General features: G+C 40.0%; 1 protein-coding gene across 1 annotated transcript; it reads right to left on the reverse strand.

Moving 5' to 3' along the window:
• Positions 1-12,461: 12,461 nt before the first annotated feature.
• Positions 12,462-13,776, reverse strand: LOC114550533 (NXPE family member 3-like). Its single transcript, XM_028571343.1, has 3 exons — positions 13,692-13,776; positions 13,136-13,339; positions 12,462-13,052 (listed from the first exon to the last, which is right to left on the reverse strand). Exons 1-3 carry the CDS (start codon positions 13,774-13,776, stop codon positions 12,511-12,513), a joined length of 831 nt encoding a protein of 276 aa, XP_028427144.1. The 3' UTR covers positions 12,462-12,510.
• Positions 13,777-17,379: the final 3,603 nt, after the last annotated feature.

The raw sequence follows: 17,379 nt of genomic DNA on the forward strand, positions 1-17,379 counted from the left end.
CAAAATGTGGATACCCTTAAAAGGACAACTATTATATAGCATTTTCAGGATAATACTTGTAGTTCACATGCTTTAAAAAACACTTTTTCTCATACTGCCCATTGTGGCTGCACCTGTATGCAGTGGCGGATCTAGAAAAGTTTACATGGGGTGGCAAAGGGGTAGCGAGAGATCTTGGCAGGGTGGCAGGGGAAGACGGTACATGGGAATTCCCACATGTAAATGCACTACTATGCCCTGCAACACCCTGCTACAACTATAATTTCTAGTTATAGTTCCATTATCTTTATTGTTACTATAATTGCCACCATTATGAATCATAATTCTCTATATCTGATGCCCAAAACAAAGTTTTTCCTCGCCAATATTGCACCAAATGCTTGCTCTTGGGGGAATTGTGGCTCTTTTGAGTGTGGTCTAGACCTACTCTATCTGTAAAGTGTCTTGAGAAGAGTGAACTCTTGTTACAATTTGATACTATAAATAAAACTGAATTTAGCTGAAATTGAATTTAATGGTTTGATCATATTTACTGATACAAATAAAAACATAATAGAACAGAATGTCTTATTTTATCAGTAATTATGATCAAACAAAAGGTCAAACAAATGCTACAATAGAGACACTGTAGATAATCTATGTATATATGCACATCTTTACATATCTAACCCTATAACATATACAACAGAATAGAAATAGCCAAAAACTCATATGACATGTCATACTACTGTACTGCAATTTCTATGGAAGGAGAATATAAACAAACCATATGGTCCAGGGATAACTGCAGGCCTCTTCCTCCCAGTCATCTTCATCTGCCTCCTCCCGATCACTCCCTGCCTCTGTCCCTCTCTTTGCACTCCTCATTTCCCTTTTCTCTTTCACTTATTTCTGCATCTTCTTCTGTAGTCTTCTCCTGCTCTAACCCGCCTGCTCACTCCAGTTTACTGCCTTCTTCTTCTTCTTCTTCTTCATTTCCCTCCTCTTCCTCCTGTGCACTACTCAGAATTTTCGTGGCTGGCAATATCCCCACTTTTACGCTTCAGCTAACATCTCCAGCTACTCTGGCCTGAAAGTGTCAAGGTGTGAAAAGCTCTGGTTATCCTTGTATTACATTACACTGTAGGGCCCTGTAGCTAACAAGTAGCCTAACAAACAAAAAATCAGAAGAGATTTATTACATGCACATAACAGTTATGTTTAAACTAGCCTTCTTAATCCCATTATATTTGTTGTTTTCCCAGTTTGACAGTAAACAATGAAACCTGGTTTAATTTGTGCAGCCTTATTGCTGTGATATGTCAGAGTAAGTAAGTGGATTTTATAGTAGGCTACTGCTTAATTAATCAAATAAAAATGATCAGTCTCAGCAAGCACTGTGTAGTGTGTTGTAACACCACCGAAACGGCGACCCTCTGTAAACGTTATGAATTCAAACATGCCAGTTTGTAATATTTTGTATTATGCTGTTCTTGTCTTTACTAAAATCAAAACTAATCAAAGGGCAGAATCACAAGGGAGCGATTTGACTTTCGGCTAACGTAATAAACGCGCTGTTGTTGATGATGACTCGCCTTCAGCATACATTACATTTATTACAAATTTAACTTTAAATTAAACGTGTGTTTAAACTTCACCTGGGGAAACTGACTTCACCTTCAGAGGCTCGGGGGCAGCTCAGTCGCTCCAGTCTTTGCCGGGATGCAGGGCCACCGCACCGCAGCAGACTCGCTGAGCAGCTGGGGGGTCAAGGCCTTACAGTGGGGGTCAGCTGCCAGCAGACAGGTAGTTGTTCATCATATATGGGGCAACGCAACAAGCTGTAAACACAAGAATGATCTTATAAAAGTTCATAATTGTGTTGCCTAGGAAGGTGAAGGCATGTCCCACCCTACTCTACCCTGTGCTTTTTCCCCACATCAAACTAGAGATTGTCTGATACCATTTTTTGCTTCCCGATACCGATTCCGATACCTGAACTTGCGTATCGGCCGATACCGAGTACCGATCCAATACCAGTGGGTCATATATTTTGTTATATTTTAACAACTGTATACTACTATCCCTGTATGGATGTGATATTATTTCCATCTTTGTTGTCGGTCTGGCTCAGGTTAAACTCTTTGTAAAACATGAACAAACTCAAACAATGAATGCCGTAGAACTTTCTTTTATTCTCCAGTTTGACAGTCAGTTATAACGGAAAAAGAACATAAATAAACTACTTGAACGTAGATTTTCTTTAGGGCTTGATTACGTGGTATCGGATCGGTGCATAAACTCCAGTACTTCCCGATACCGATACCAGCGTTTTAGGCAGTATCGGAGCCGATACCGATACTGGTATCAGTATCGGACCATCTCTACATCAAACCCTAATAGATTTATAATCCAAACTTGTTAGATCTTACTCTCACCATAATTTTGTTTGTGCCATTTTTAGCCAAGGTGCCTCAGGTTAGGTTTGCCTGAGGCAAAGTGGTTGATTTTCTACTCTGAGAGGCCATATCAACGTGCGCCGCCACTGAAATGCATCTTCATGCAATTGGCCAGTTGGTAAATTAAAATCAAACCCTGTTGAAAGTATGACAAACACATCCTTTTCAATTAAGGGCCTGAGAGCATTTTGTTCTGCTTTTAAAGAAAATTTCATCTACTTCATTCAATACATTCGCATTTCGCAATAGACGTTTCGAAATCATCATCACATAGCCTGCCCCAAAACAAAATAAATAGCTGTGATTGGACCAGCAGGTATTTGTCAGCATAATGTGTAGAAACCCAGACTGATCTGCAGAGCGAAATTGAATGAGTTCGCGAGATCAGGATGGTCTCACCAGGCTAGCCTCAGGTACCTGGTTTGTCAGCATTTTAGACCTCAAGACAATCATTGAGTTGGAAGCTTGTACTATAATGTGAATTACAAGATTAAATTTGATCTTTATAAAATACCTTTGAATGAACTCCACCGTCGACGATCCGGCGGCAGGATACTCAAGGTTGAAGACAAAATAGCTGCTGAAGAAAGCAGCTACTCCGTGTAAAAAGAAAGGGTGTGGGCCGATCACGACATGTCCCTTGATGGATATAAGCCATCCAGAGGGCTTCATCATGTCACCTGAAATTAACAGATACAACATTATGTGTTATGAGCACTTTGCGATCTGCTTAAGATACAAACGGCTATACAAATGTAATTCTTATTATAATTATAATTATTATTTATTGTGGTCATGTAGATTTCTAGAATGAAAACAAAATAATGAGTTAGAAATGTCAATACTAGATCAAAGTAACATTACCTTGAATGATCAAGCAGGGGGGGTGCTCAGGGTGTGTTCAGCCAGGCTCCGGTAATAATCATCACGCAGCAGTTTCATGTATATTTGTAGCATATATATCCATTTTGTGTGCTGTCGTTGGTGAATATGAGTCTCTGCAGTGGTGAATTGTGTGGTAGTTTCCTTAGCCAGTTAGTGTTCTTTTGCTTACTTTCTGGTTATGTGTTACTCATAATGTGTGGCTAATAATATCATCATGCTTATAAAAAAAGTATTAAACTGCTGAATGAACACTCGAAATGTCTCCATGGCAACAAGAGACAGATGCCGTTTGAACAACAATCATATAAATAAAATAAAATAGCAATTTGGCATATTTAACCAAAATCAACAACAATCAGCAACTGTCTTATGCCTCCTTAGGACCGTAACAAAGGTATAATCACAAGATATATGATCAAAATCATAAAAATAACTTGCAGGGAGCTTGCAGCCTTAGTGATAGTTGCGTCCATTTGTTACCCAAAATGAACGTCAATTCACTCAAAAAATACAAATTAACTATTAAGGGTATTCAACGTTAAAACAAATATGAAGGTGCTTGATTGACATTTACCCATTACATAATAAATAAGTCAGTGATTTGGCTGGTCTTAGCTAGGCCAACTAGCTAGATAAAGAACAGAGAGCCAGCCCACACAGCGAGACCGTGGTGCCTTTGACTCAAATCGAATTTTTTTTAATTGGGGGTCTCTGCAAAGATACTAAATAAAGAACTTACAGTATATTTAGGATTTTTATCAGAAATATGGCGTTATATTCCTATCTTTATTCAAGAGTGCATACTTTCAATTTGAGAGCATTTTTCACTGATATTACGTTCAGATTTTGTAATAATTTCTCTCAAAACCTTGCTCTCACACTCAAATGGTCATGCTCGCGCTTGGATTTTCTCTGCTTGTGCTCAAACTTTGTGCTCGGACTCAGATATGTTGTTCTGTGGACAGATGTTCTGCTCTCAGCTTTGAACCTTCTCCTCTCAGCCTGATTCTGCGCGCTTGCAAATCTGCTGCTCTCGGATCTCTCCTGCGCGCTTGGATTTTTCTGTGTTACAACACTATCAAAATTCCACAACCAATAGAATGCCAGGTGTAGTGTTGACCAATGAAATGATCCCTGCCCCGTTGAGGGTGCGTTCGTTTTATGTGAGAACATCCGTTGCGGCCGGCTCCTCTGTAACCATGGGTCTGTAACCCAAGTTTATTTAACCCCGCCGTCCATTGCTTTATTATTAGTATATGTCAATAATGTGCACTGAATGGTCGACGGTCTTTCACCTGCACCCATCAGGAAACGGGAGAAAGCTTTGAAGTGGGACATATCAAGTTACGTAGCTACACAACTATGAGGGTGAGTAACATAAATTAAGCACATAGCATATGGCGCTAGCCTAGCTTGATGTCTGTAAACAAATAGCTTTTCTTTAAATCAGTAGTTTAGCTAGATAGATTGAACGACATATGACGGACAGTATGTGTGTATTTACAACTGGTATTTAATGACCCCACTTTGTAAATTTTCCTCGTTTGGTTAACCATGTTCCTGGGGATTTGGCTAATTTCAGACATGTTAGAGGCAACTGTAAAACCTAAACTGTAATATAACTGAAAAACAAAAGAAACTGGATTGTTTGTATCAGTTTTTACATCACTGTTGCATGTTTTTCAGATGTTCTAAATTCTTATAACATTATTTTAACAATAACATTCATATATATATATGTATAGAAAGTTGTAAGTACAATTCCACTCCTATAATAAAACACTATTTAAAATAGCAGTTATTTATTTTTACCCTTATGAAATCAATACAAAGAAAACAGAAAAAAAACAAGTATTTTGTTTCAGTTTCCCTTCTTCCAGGTGGGGCTGAAGTACCCCTGTTGAGCTGCACCGTGTGCATGGACCAGTGTTGTACAACCACACTACTGTGTTGTTCCAGTCAGTACATTACTTCAAACGCAAAATCCCATTGGTTCCCCCTGTACTCACCTGTGTGCAGAGGGCAGGCATTAGTGGCACAAACCAAGTACGTTGGCAAGTCTGATAATAATTTAATTGTAAAATCATGTTACATACACTTATCATTTCTTTCTTGCTTAAATTCACAGGGTGCACAACAAGGCCCAGGAGAGACAATTACTGTGATGTACACAAATCCAAAGCAGAGAAGAGAAGGTAAGGTAAGATAGTAATGATGTTAAAGAAAGCTATGTACACCTAATACCTTATGTGTTGATGTCTATGAATTTGTTTTAAATAGGAGTACACTATACAAAGACAACAGTGGAGAGTTCCTGGATCGGTCTGTCCTCAAAGTGCCAGAGATCTACAAGGACTTCACCCGTTTCTGCACCATCACCTGCATAATCCAAGTGATAAAAGAGAGAACAAACTATTTTGTTCTCTGCTTACATGAATAGGTGCCTGTAATGTCTGCACACAAACAATCAATTAATAAATGTTAAGTATCACTGATATTTCTTAAATCATTGTGGTTTTTCAGAGCAATAAGATTATTAAAGCCATGTTCATACTTGCAACATATTAAAACCCTTATCAAGGCAAATAGGTTTTTCATTTTCTGTAATCTAAATCTAAAAACAGTATAATTAAATTTACCAGAGTGGACACTTGCAGGTTGTTAAACAGCTTTAATTTACCTTGTCAAAACAATAAGTAATTCATAACCAACTGCACAATATTTGACACAAAACCTAAAAAGCCTATGGTTCATACTTCTGTGAAGCAGTACACTTTGCCTGTAGGATTTACTGTAGCAGGAACATTGATATTGGCAAACTGATGACCCAGGTACAGGTGAGTTTGTGAGCAGGGTTATGATATGAACTAAAATAAAGATAAGATAAGCCTAGTGTTCACAAGAGGGATAATTCAGGTATTGCAACACAAGTTATAGAATAATTGAATTAAATAGGAGGTATATATAACTAGTAGAAAATAAATTAACTAAACAAGAGCAATTAAGGCAAAGTTATGAGGTAGTAGCAAGCTAAAGTGACGTATAATCAATAGCAGTGAGTCACATCAACAGTGTACACCAGAATAATATATACTGTGATTAAGTAATGATACTCAGTGTTGTCTGTAGACTACTAATATAACAAAAACGAAAAATAATATAGTGTACGATGCAGTATGGAGAACAACCGAGTCCCATATGACCCCAAGAGACTTTAATTGCAGCTGTTGATGATGTTGCAGATGTAGTCTGTAGCCAGTCATACAGTAGGTAGATCTGGAGCAGCAGGGTGACTTCTAGCTTTCATGGGCTGGTGATAAGACTCTGCTGCTATGACGCAGCATTGGTCGAGCCCTTCATTCTCAACTGGAAGAAAAGAAAAGAAAATGCTTGTTTTTTCTGTTCAGTTTGCTTTGTATTCATTAAAAAAAACTGCTATTTAAGGAGCAAATTATTCTAGATCTGTTTTTATTATAGTGATAACATTGTAATTAACATTACAACGTTTTATACAGACTGATATGAATCCATCATTTTCAAACTAATGTTATATGAAGAAATGAAGACTAAATTCTGATGAACACACAACAGTGATGCAAAAACGAACACAAACAATCCAGTTTCTGGTGTTCTTTCAGTTATATTACAGTTTAGGTTTTACTATTGGCTCTAACATTAAATAAGCAAAATCTCCAGGAAGGAGAGGTTAACCAAACGAGGAAAAATACACATACTGTCGGTCATATGTTGTTCAATCTAGCTAAACTATGAAGAAAATCTATTTGTTTACGGACATCAAGCTAGGCTGTATGTTAGCATGTCTGAAATTAGTCAAATCCCCAGGAACATGGTTAACCAAACGAGGACAAGTTACAAAGTGGGGTCATTAAATACCAGTTGTAAATACACACATACTGTCCGTCATACAGTATGTCGTTCAATCCATCTAGCTAGCTAAACTACCGATATAAAGAAAAGCTATTTGTTTACGGACATCAAGCTAGGCTAGCTATGGCTAGCGCCATATGCTATGTGCTTAATTTATGTTACTCACCCTCATAGTTGTGTAGCTACGTAACTTGATATGTCCCACTTCAAAGCTTTCTCCCGTTTCCTGATGGGTGCAGGTGAAAGACCGTCGACCATTCAGTGCACATTATTGACATATACTAATAATAAAGCAATGGACGGCGGGGTTAAATAAACTTGGGTTACAGACCCATGGTTACAGAGGAGCCGGCCGCAACGGATGTTCTCACATAAAACGAACGCACCCTCAACGGGGCAGGGATCATTTCATTGGTCAACACTACACCTGGCATTCTATTGGTTGTGGAATTTTGATAGTGTTGTAACACAGAAAAATCCAAGCGCGCAGGAGAGATCCGAGAGCAGCAGATTTGCAAGCGCGCAGAATCAGGCTGAGTGCGAGAAGAAGGTTCAAAGCTGAGAGCAGAACATCTGTCCACAGAACAACATATCTGAGTCCGAGCACAAAGTTTGAGCACAAGCAGAGAAAATCCAAGCGCGAGCATGACCATTTGAGTGTGAGAGCAAGGTTTTGAGAGAAATTATTACAAAATCTGAACGTAATATCAGTGAGAAATGCTCTCAAATTGAAAGAATGCGCTCTTGAATAAAGATAGGAATATAACTCCATAATAGGGCTGCCGCTGTCTAGTCAGACTGTGTAGACTAGAGTCTGGATCGGCCCACGTCCGACAGAGCCGTGACCGAACCCGGCCCGAGCCCGACAGGCATTAAGAAATTTGTGTCCAAGCCCGACCCGAGCCAGACACAGTTAAAATCTCTTTTTTTTTTCTTTCATACTAATGACACATGTTTGTGTGGAAAGCCCGCTTTTATTAAGCAACTGTAGGAAGGCATTCGGAAATGTCAACAGATGAGCGCATCAACGAATACGGGGCATAAAGCGCACGTTAATAAGCTGTTAATATGTTCAATGTGTTAACCTTTCCTGCTTGCTTCGTTTCCGATCGTGGTCAGAAAAGCAGGTGAGACTGGTTAACTCCAGGGCCGACGTTATAAAAAGAATAACGTCGGGGTTAAAATCCCGTTTCTGGTGATCAAATGACTGAACTTGGCTTTCAGTCTGGGGTTTATTTCGGACACCGCACACACTTTGTACAAAACTTAAACTTATTCCACCAACTCTGCTCCGGTCGCATCTAGCTTCTGCTTACTCTTCCTCTATCTCTCTTCTGCCCGCTCTACACACACACTGAGCTCTCTTAAAGGAGCCGCAGCACCATTTTACAACAAATGCCTTATTGCGCTGATGTGACCGAGCCCGACCAGACCCCGACCATCATTTCTAGATATCTGTCCGAACCTGGCCCGGCCCGTCGGGCTCGGTTAGGGTATTAAGGTATGGATACCCGAACCGAGCCCGACGGGTCCCGACGGGCTACGTTGAACTTTACGCAGCCTATAATGTGTGTGCACTAAATGTAGCCGGTTTCGTATGTCGTTCTTATATAATTTTTATGAATTTTAAATGTGTAACGCCACGGTGAAACGTTGTTTCGTGTATATGGTTGAAATGACAATAAAACACACTTGAGTTGAGTCTACTGTCTCACTGTCTGTCTGTAAACGGTAGGCGTGGCATGGGAGTGGACTCGTAAAGCAGCGAAGCAAGTGCATTCTGGTATTTGGTGTCTTTCATCCATATGAGCCACAAACACATTTCTTGCTTATCTCGGCCTAGAAGGCCCCACTTTCTAAAAAAAAAATACTAGATGTAAAAAATACTAGATTTCTACTACATAAGTGACTCAATTTAAAGTTTTAATTTAAAATCTATTTGTCTTTCCAACAGTGAAATATCCCTTTAAGGCAGCAATCTTGCCATTTAAAAGTACTTGATTAAATACATATTACATATTGAAAATAGCAAAAGTATTAAAAAAGTAAAAGTACGCATAACACAGAAAAATTGCCCCTTGAGTGCTACTACTGTTATTATTATTATTATTATTATTGATGCATTAGTGTGTAAGCAACATTTTCCTGTTGTAGTTGGTCAAGGGGGAGCTATTTTATGTACTGTAGGTTACTGTTGGGTAGCTGTAGCATGCAATCATATAAAAAAAAAAAAAACTTCATGTAAAAACTAAATCTGTAAGTAAATCATACAAATGAATGTAAAGGAGTGATAGTCCCCAACTGAGCCTGATGATGTAATAGAATTGCAGCAGCCAGCAGCGCACCAAGAGGTCAGGGAGCCAGATGGACAGAGAGGGGGCCCAAGCTGCTGTAGTGTCTGCTGGACCTCTGGTGGTCAACAGGAGGGGGACGTCAGCTGTCCCACCGTCTTACTGTGAGTTCATGTCTCAGTCCAGAACTTGTACACACTGTTACATGTCCAGTGCACATCATGTTTTTAAAGTATCAGAATACAAATGGACTGCAACTCTAGCCTTCACTGCATTTTTAGCTATATATTTCTTAAGATTTTACATTATTTTCACTAAGTCAAAATTATTGAACTAACGTACAGTTGTATGGATTTGTGTTTTTGGTTATTGTAAGTCAGTGTGAGGTGTATATGTGCACTCAGAATACAGAATGAAATGACCCGTGTCCGTTTCTTTGCAGGGCCAGAGCATATGACCATGATCCCCATTGTGGCCGGATTAATAGGCTTTTTGGGAGTAACCATACTCGTAGTGAGTGTAACCAAAGCAATCATGACTTACTATGAGTGACTACCGCTGCAATAAAGTGTTTGGAACACTATCTGTGAGTGTGTAATGATGATCATGGAGACAGTTAACTGTAATTAACAAGACAGACGTGACAGAAATGAAACCTATCTTATGAAAATGTTTCGTATGAAATCACTTTCAAAGTGGATGTACCAGGATGACTTCTCAGGCTCAGTATAGTAGGACTATGAATGGATTATAGGCCATTGTAGCACGCCTACACTTGGTCTTCAGTCACCCTAAACCGACCTGCTGCTAGCCTGTTCACCTGAATTGCCATGTAGCCAGGTAAGCAAATGTGCATTTCCTGGGATGGCGAAGGTATGACCCGCCCTCCTCTGCCTCTTATTGGCTAATACTGGTTGCCTTGTTTGGTTGAATTGGCTAGGTTTAGCCTTGAGGAGTGAGATTTGTTAAGGTAAGGATACCAGGGTAATCTAGTCAGAGGTAGAGTAGGGTGGGACATGCCTTCACCTTCCTAGGCAACACAATTATGAACTTTATAATGTGTTAAAGAGTTTTAAAAGTAAATTTGTTCTCGATTCAACTCACAGAGGTATATAAGGTCCATTTTTATTCCACATATACTGTATTTGCAACTGATGTCACACCTATGCATGGAAACAATAAAAAAGTGAATTGAGATATATGCTAAATATACATTTGATAACATATTGGTATATCTCTGTATCTACCAATTTTGAATATGGACATATATAAAATTCCAATATGTCATATGTTTCCAACATATGTACATATATTTATGATATTTTCATAAATGCACATATTAGATTTTGATGAAGGAGAAATCAACACATCTTCTTGTTTCTTTCTTTCTCTTGTGTTGAAATACCAGGAGGTGTTTAGCCAGGGAGTGAGATGTTGAGTGTGACGTGACTTGTCTCATCAAATAGGAGGCTCGGTGTGATGAACAGCAGCAACCCCTGTGTCAGAACTACATCGCCCAGAATCCATTTCAGGCTGCAGAAAAGGGAGACTTCTCTGAGGTCAGGACACCTATAAAAGATTCTTTCTTTGTTAAAAGCTTCACTGGGATATAGATCCATTAAAGCTGGGCTAAAAGGCAAAATGGTATCACAGGGGTTACCTTAGGAGATTGGTTTGCATTTTTTTTACTAAATAAGGTACTAAAGAAAATGTTTACACCATATATATATATATATATATATATATATATATATATACACACACACTCACCTTAATGATTATTAGGAACACCTGTAAGATTTCTCGTTAATGCAATTATCTAATCAACCAATCACTTGGCAGTTGCTTCAATGAATTTAGGGGCGTGGTCCAGGTCTAGACAATCTCCTGAACTCCAAACTGAATGTCAGAATGGGAAAGAAAGGGGATCTAAGCAACTTTGAGCGTGGCGTGGTTGTTGGTGCCAGTTGGGCTGGTCTGAGTATTTAACAATCTGCTCAGTTACTGGGATTTTCACCCACAACCATTTCTAGGGTTTACAAAGAATGGTCTGAAAAAGGAAAAACACCCAGTAAGCTGCAGTCCTGGGGGGCGAAAATGCCTTGTTAAATAAATAACCGTTACAACCGAGGTATGCAGTGAAGCATTTACGATACGATACGATACAACTTTATTGTCAGCCAAAGGCTGAAATTCTTTGTACATCCCTGGGTAGCTTGTTGTGTTGTTGTGAAGCAACAACACGCACAACCTTGAGGCAGATGGGCTACAGCAGCAGAAGACCCCACCAGTTACCACTCATCTCCACTAAAAATAGGAAAATGAGGCTACAATTTCCACAAGCTCACCAAAACTGGACAGTTGAAGACTGGAAAAATGTTGCCTGGTCTGATGAGTCTTGATTTCTGTTAAGACATTCAGATGGTAGAGTCAGAATTTGGCGTAAACAGAATGAGAACATGGATCCGTCATGCCTTGTTAGCACTGGGCAGGTTGGTGGTGGTGATGTAATGGTGTGGGGGATGTTTTCTTGGCACACTTTAGGCTCCTTAGTACCAACTGGGCATCGTGTTTATGCCACAGCCTACCTGAGCATCATTTCTTACCATGTCAATCCCTTTATGACCACCATGTACCCATCCTCTGATGGCTACTTCCAGCAGGATAATGCACCATGTCACAAAGCTCAAATCATTTCAAATTGGTTTCTTGAACATGACAGTGAGTTCACTGTACTAAAATGGCCCCCCAGTCACCAGATTTCGACCCAATAGAACACCTTGTTGAATCAATGCCACGAAGAATTAAGGCAGTTCTGAAGGCGAAAGGGGGTCAAACACAGTATTAGTAGGGTGTTCCTAATAATCCTTTAGGTGTGTGTATGTATGTATGTATGTATGTATGTATGTATATATATATATATATATATATATATATAGACACACATTCACACAGACAGACATACACACAGACAGACTCTCCCACTTCTCTTTCCAACACACACACATCTAGCCGCCCATTTGAGGACACGTGTAGGACAAAAGAACGTTAATCATATTCTCAATAATGGGAGGTGGTGGATGGACGTTGTGCGGCAGGTGGTGGGCAAGGACCATCTCCCAGGCATCGATCAGATGAACGTTTAGTCCTTTGAACATGGTTTTGAGCACCTTATAACACTGCAGCGAGTGCCAGTCGCTGTTAATTTGCGATAAGTCTCTGGGGTTCCCGGTCCGGATGATGACCACCGTCCCTGGAGCCCTGTCCAGCAGCCGCACCACCGCCCTGCGGATGCTCTGCAGCCGCCGGATGTAGAGCTGCACGGGGTAAGTGCGAAAGTGAGCCCAGATGCCAAAAACTACAACAATGTCGGTGCCTCCGATTAAGCCATCTATTTCATTGGCAATGTAACGAAGCTTGCTGTTGGAGACATGAGCACTCTGGATAGGAGGACCATGGAAGCGGAATTTCACCAAGATGTTGTTTGCATAGTCCAAGGCCACGAAAGGTCCAATTTGCCTCGTGCTGTGCAGGTCAAACACCCTAAGACCTAAAAGTATTACAGAAGGAACAGATTCAGCTGCAGTGTGAAAAAAATCAAACTGTTGCCATAAATCTCTGTGGATCAGCTACCTGGTAGTGCTGCGTCGAGGAATTCAAAAAACTGCCTGACGGTGGAGTCCCCATGCATGTGGACCACCTTGCCTTTCAGACACTGACTGATAGCAGGTGCTTTGAATTGACGAACTGTGGTGCCACCTAGTGCTTGCCAAACACCCTGGTAGTAATAGCCAGATGGTCCAACCTTGACAATGCTGCTCTCCACCTCTGGTTGACCTGAGAGGAAGATAAAGGATAGGGATGGGGTTATTTAGGCTGGTGGACCAAAGAGAAACGAGGAGAAGTCAGTGCTCAGCTTCAATCTGCAATGTTAAAAACCTTGGAAGAGGATTTCAAAAATACATTAAGACTTACTAAGTTACTAATATGCCTACTATCACCTTATATTAAGGGTTAAAGGACTTATGTCTCAGCCAGATTTGGAAAAACTTGTCCATACTTTTATTTTTATAAAGTGTTAGATTCTCTTAAAAAGTTTTTTCTCTGCCTGTTTTACTTTCATTGTCATAGCAAGTGCAGTATTGAATTATTAGAATTGGCAGTTAAAGTAGTAAAAATCATGCTTTACCTTCCTTTTTTGGCAACACGGTGACATTGGCAGGTCCTGAAGCCCGTATGTACACTTTCAAGTTGACACCACTGAAGAAAAGCATGCATTATACAGTATATCTTACACAAACCACAACATTATCAGCAGAACTACAAGAAAGTTGGACAAAAATCTTGCACTGCAGTTTGTGACCCCAGCAACTTTACTATTTTGGTTAGTGTTACCGCTTTAATCAACATATATTATAAGATGCAGCAGGCATCTGTTTTCTTCATCAGCTCCAATTGTGCACTACACTAATCAGCAGACAATCAAAGTTAGCAACTAGCTAGTGAACAACATAACATTTAAAAGCTACAGTAGACAGGCATTCCCCCCTAGAGATGGTGGAGACTGTCAGTGTGTTCGTTTGTTGAGGAGAAAGTAAAAAGTCACTACAACTTCAGATAAAAGAGTCGCTAAGACTTCTCTCGTTCTGTTTAAGATTTATTTTAAGACAGACAAAGGGTACAGGAATACACAGCTGTGGGCAACAGTTTACCTTGCTCTTAAAGCTCCGCAAACTGTGCCCCGAATCCTTTGTCCAAATAGTTTAAATACTATTCTACTCGGGCGTGTTCTTCTCTACAATAGGTCAATGACCTCACTTACCAAAAATTACACGTGTGGACCACTAAGTGGCGCTATAATGACGTCAAACGTGTTTTTGCCTGTAACTTCCACATTACACATCGCACATTAGAAAACCTTACCTCAACGTGTTCATTCAATTAAGCTGAATGACATGATGTAGGCCACGCCCGTTTCTGCTAAGAAGTATTTTCGCAATATCTTGATATCATTGTTCAACATCCCACTACGATGCTCTGTACCAAATTTGGCGAAGATCGGCAATAAGGGGGCGCTATAATCAATTTTTATTTGTTTTGGCCAATAACTAATGCATTTCAATGGGAATGCACGGTCTAGGAGGAGATTGAAAGAGTAGGTTTTTGATAAATCGCTTGAAAAAAACGAACGCAATATGTAAACATTGTAAGAAAAAAATGCCGCGTGTCGCGGGTGCAGTAGTTAATAGAGAGCTGTGGTGGTGCTCTAAGTGTTTTTGCATAGTGCTCGTGTTAGCCGCGGTATTTGGCATGTTTACATATTGCGTTCGTCTTGTCTGTCACTCTTTCGCCATTTATTATTTCTGCAGGAGAACCAAAATTTTGCCACACAAATGATTTAAAAGTGGCAGGGGGATCTTCAATAGTAATTCCACGCTCCATCACGCTGACATCACATCGCCTCACGAGACAACTTTTCACCTCGACGAGAAATCTCGTCTCGTTCTCGTGAACCTAATCTCGTGATGTGTCTCGTCTCGTGGAGTAAGAGTCTCGTCACACCCCTACTTATTGGTGACCCTTGCCACATACAAAAGATCTACAATGATTGGACTGGAAACCAAAATTCACCGGTTAGAAGTAGATGTGGAAGTGAATGGACCATGTGAGAATGACACCACTTTACCATGGACCCAAAACAGTGGACAAAGGATGCTAACACATTGCTAATTAGCATCAACAAGACTACACATTGCTAATTAGCATCAACAAGACTACAAAGAAACAAGAGGCTTATGTACATTGCAATAAATCACCAAGTGGTAGTCCTTTTTCGGAACTCTCCTCGTGCATTTTCCTCAGAAATGGGGGGATGAGTAACCTGCAGGGCACAGCGCCCTGAGATTTGTGATATGACTGGCCGGCCTACATTATCATCCAGGCAGAGTGCCTCTTCAACCCCTGTACTTAGCAGGACAGAGCTGTGAAAGTGAGAACTGGCAACAGCAAAACTCCCCAACAACCGAGTGTGCAACTGGATAACAGATTTGCTCCACTACAGGACCCTTGATCTCCGTCTGATGACCTGGATTACATCTCATTGTCACACAGCAGGGTAAGGACTGAGAGTATTTCAAAAAGTAAAAAGCTACAGGGAAAGCTAAAGACTGCTGTAAGAGATGTAAAAAGTATGTACAGTTAGAACATCAAAATACTCTGCTTTCCCAAGGACATGGTCTCTGATTCCGCAGAAAGAGTTCCTGAATCCTGAATAAAATACTTCTGTTTGTTTATAAAGCACAGAATGATTTAGGGCCAAAATAGATTACTGATCTAGTTCCACATTATGAACCATACAGATATATGAAGGTAAATATGGTGCAAAATACAACAGCTTGTAGAATACGATGGGAGAACAAAAGTTGTTAAAATTTGCACTTGTAAAAAAATATTCACACGCCAGTAATCTAAATGTAAAGTCACAGAAAAAATATTCACAAATGTGTAGATTGATATTTACATGAACACAATGACCGCTGCAAACTTGTAATGCAACATTTACTCGTGTAATTATTTCTTACTCTGGTTCATTTTCCATCACAACCACAACTCTGTGATTACAACCTCTCGAATCTGTCACTGCAACTTCACATATGTGCTCTCTCGCATCTTGAAGTGGCGAATCTGCACACTTTAACTTTTGCAACACTTCTTGCAATACATTTCGCGCAAAACTAATTTGTACCTGTGGACTGTGAACAGAACCGGGAAAGCAGGGTTTCGCCAGATGAGGCACAACTCTGTCCGGCTTATTTATGTAGCATGGACGCTTGGGGGTATGCAAGCTAGTGTTAGCTAACTGGCAATCCAGCCCGCTTCTAAATAAATACCTTGCTGCAAAATATTCAATGGCTGATGGTCATAACAATAGTGTATAGGCTACCATAAGACAAAAATCGCGATTCTGGGTCGACACAGACGTACCGTAATATGAGTCTAATGAGTATAATTTTTACACCCAAAACTGAATAAAGTGTTAAGTGGGGTCATGCCTGTTTGTTGTACATCAGTTAGGTTTCGGTATGTGAGGCAAAGATGAACCTACTTTACTGTTTGGAGGCTTGCATTTGCCTATGTTAAATTGTGATATCACCAGTTAACATGGGCGTATATTTCTCTCCTATGTTAACCTGTGTTAATTTAGACTAAAAGTCCAATATATAGATAGAAATCACAGCATCATTTCAGTGGTGTGTAGTGTAGTGGTATAGATGATGTAGAAGCTAGTCTGTCAATTTTTTTTGTCCATGACATCCAAGGTTCGAATCCCAGCTAGATCTCTAGTGCGTTTTTTTCGTTTTATTTTTTTCCGTTTATACAGTAGGTGTCGTAGGCTATAGGATAATGCTTAAATGGACATGTATTACACATCAACTGGTGATGTTTTCAGTGATATCGGATCTCCGGCGTGCGGCCTTGAGGAAAAAAACAACTTGCATGCGGTTTAATATTTTCGAGTCAATTGATTTCACATACCAATCATATAAGAAGAACACAGCTCTAACACAGGGTTGAAAGTACTCGGGCCTGCTGCCGGATTTCTGGCATATGAATATTTTAGAAAAATAAATATTTAATCATTATATTATTTATTTAATCAATCATCGAACTTCCACCTACCAATTAAACAAGTTCTAGCCAATCAGATGCAAAGTAGGGCGGGTCTTTGCCGAAAAGCTAGAGTGCGGTGTGGTCTCCGTGGTAACGCGGCTAATAAAAATGGATGCAAAGTTTATCAAACTTGGAGCATGTAGATACAGCTTTAGCTGAGAAATGAGTTAAAAACAAATGGCGCTGGGCATGAATAGAGGACAAGA

Source organism: Perca flavescens, chromosome 23 (genome assembly GCF_004354835.1).
Source record: "Perca flavescens isolate YP-PL-M2 chromosome 23, PFLA_1.0, whole genome shotgun sequence".
Lineage (NCBI taxonomy): Eukaryota > Metazoa > Chordata > Actinopteri > Perciformes > Percidae > Perca > Perca flavescens.

What these genes read in the sequence shown, in the direction of transcription:
- LOC114550533 (XM_028571343.1), bottom strand. Translation starts at nt 13,776, where the DNA reads ATGCTTTTCTTCAGTGGTGTCAACTTGAAAGTGTACATACGGGCTTCA. An exon ending in CGTGTTGCCAAAAAAGGAAG is followed by an intron (nt 13,340 to 13,691) that starts GTAAAGCATGAT and finishes TCTTCCTCTCAG; the next exon opens with GTCAACCAGAGGTGGAGAGC. An exon ending in CCTCGACGCAGCACTACCAG is followed by an intron (nt 13,053 to 13,135) that starts GTAGCTGATCCA and finishes TAATACTTTTAG; the next exon opens with GTCTTAGGGTGTTTGACCTG.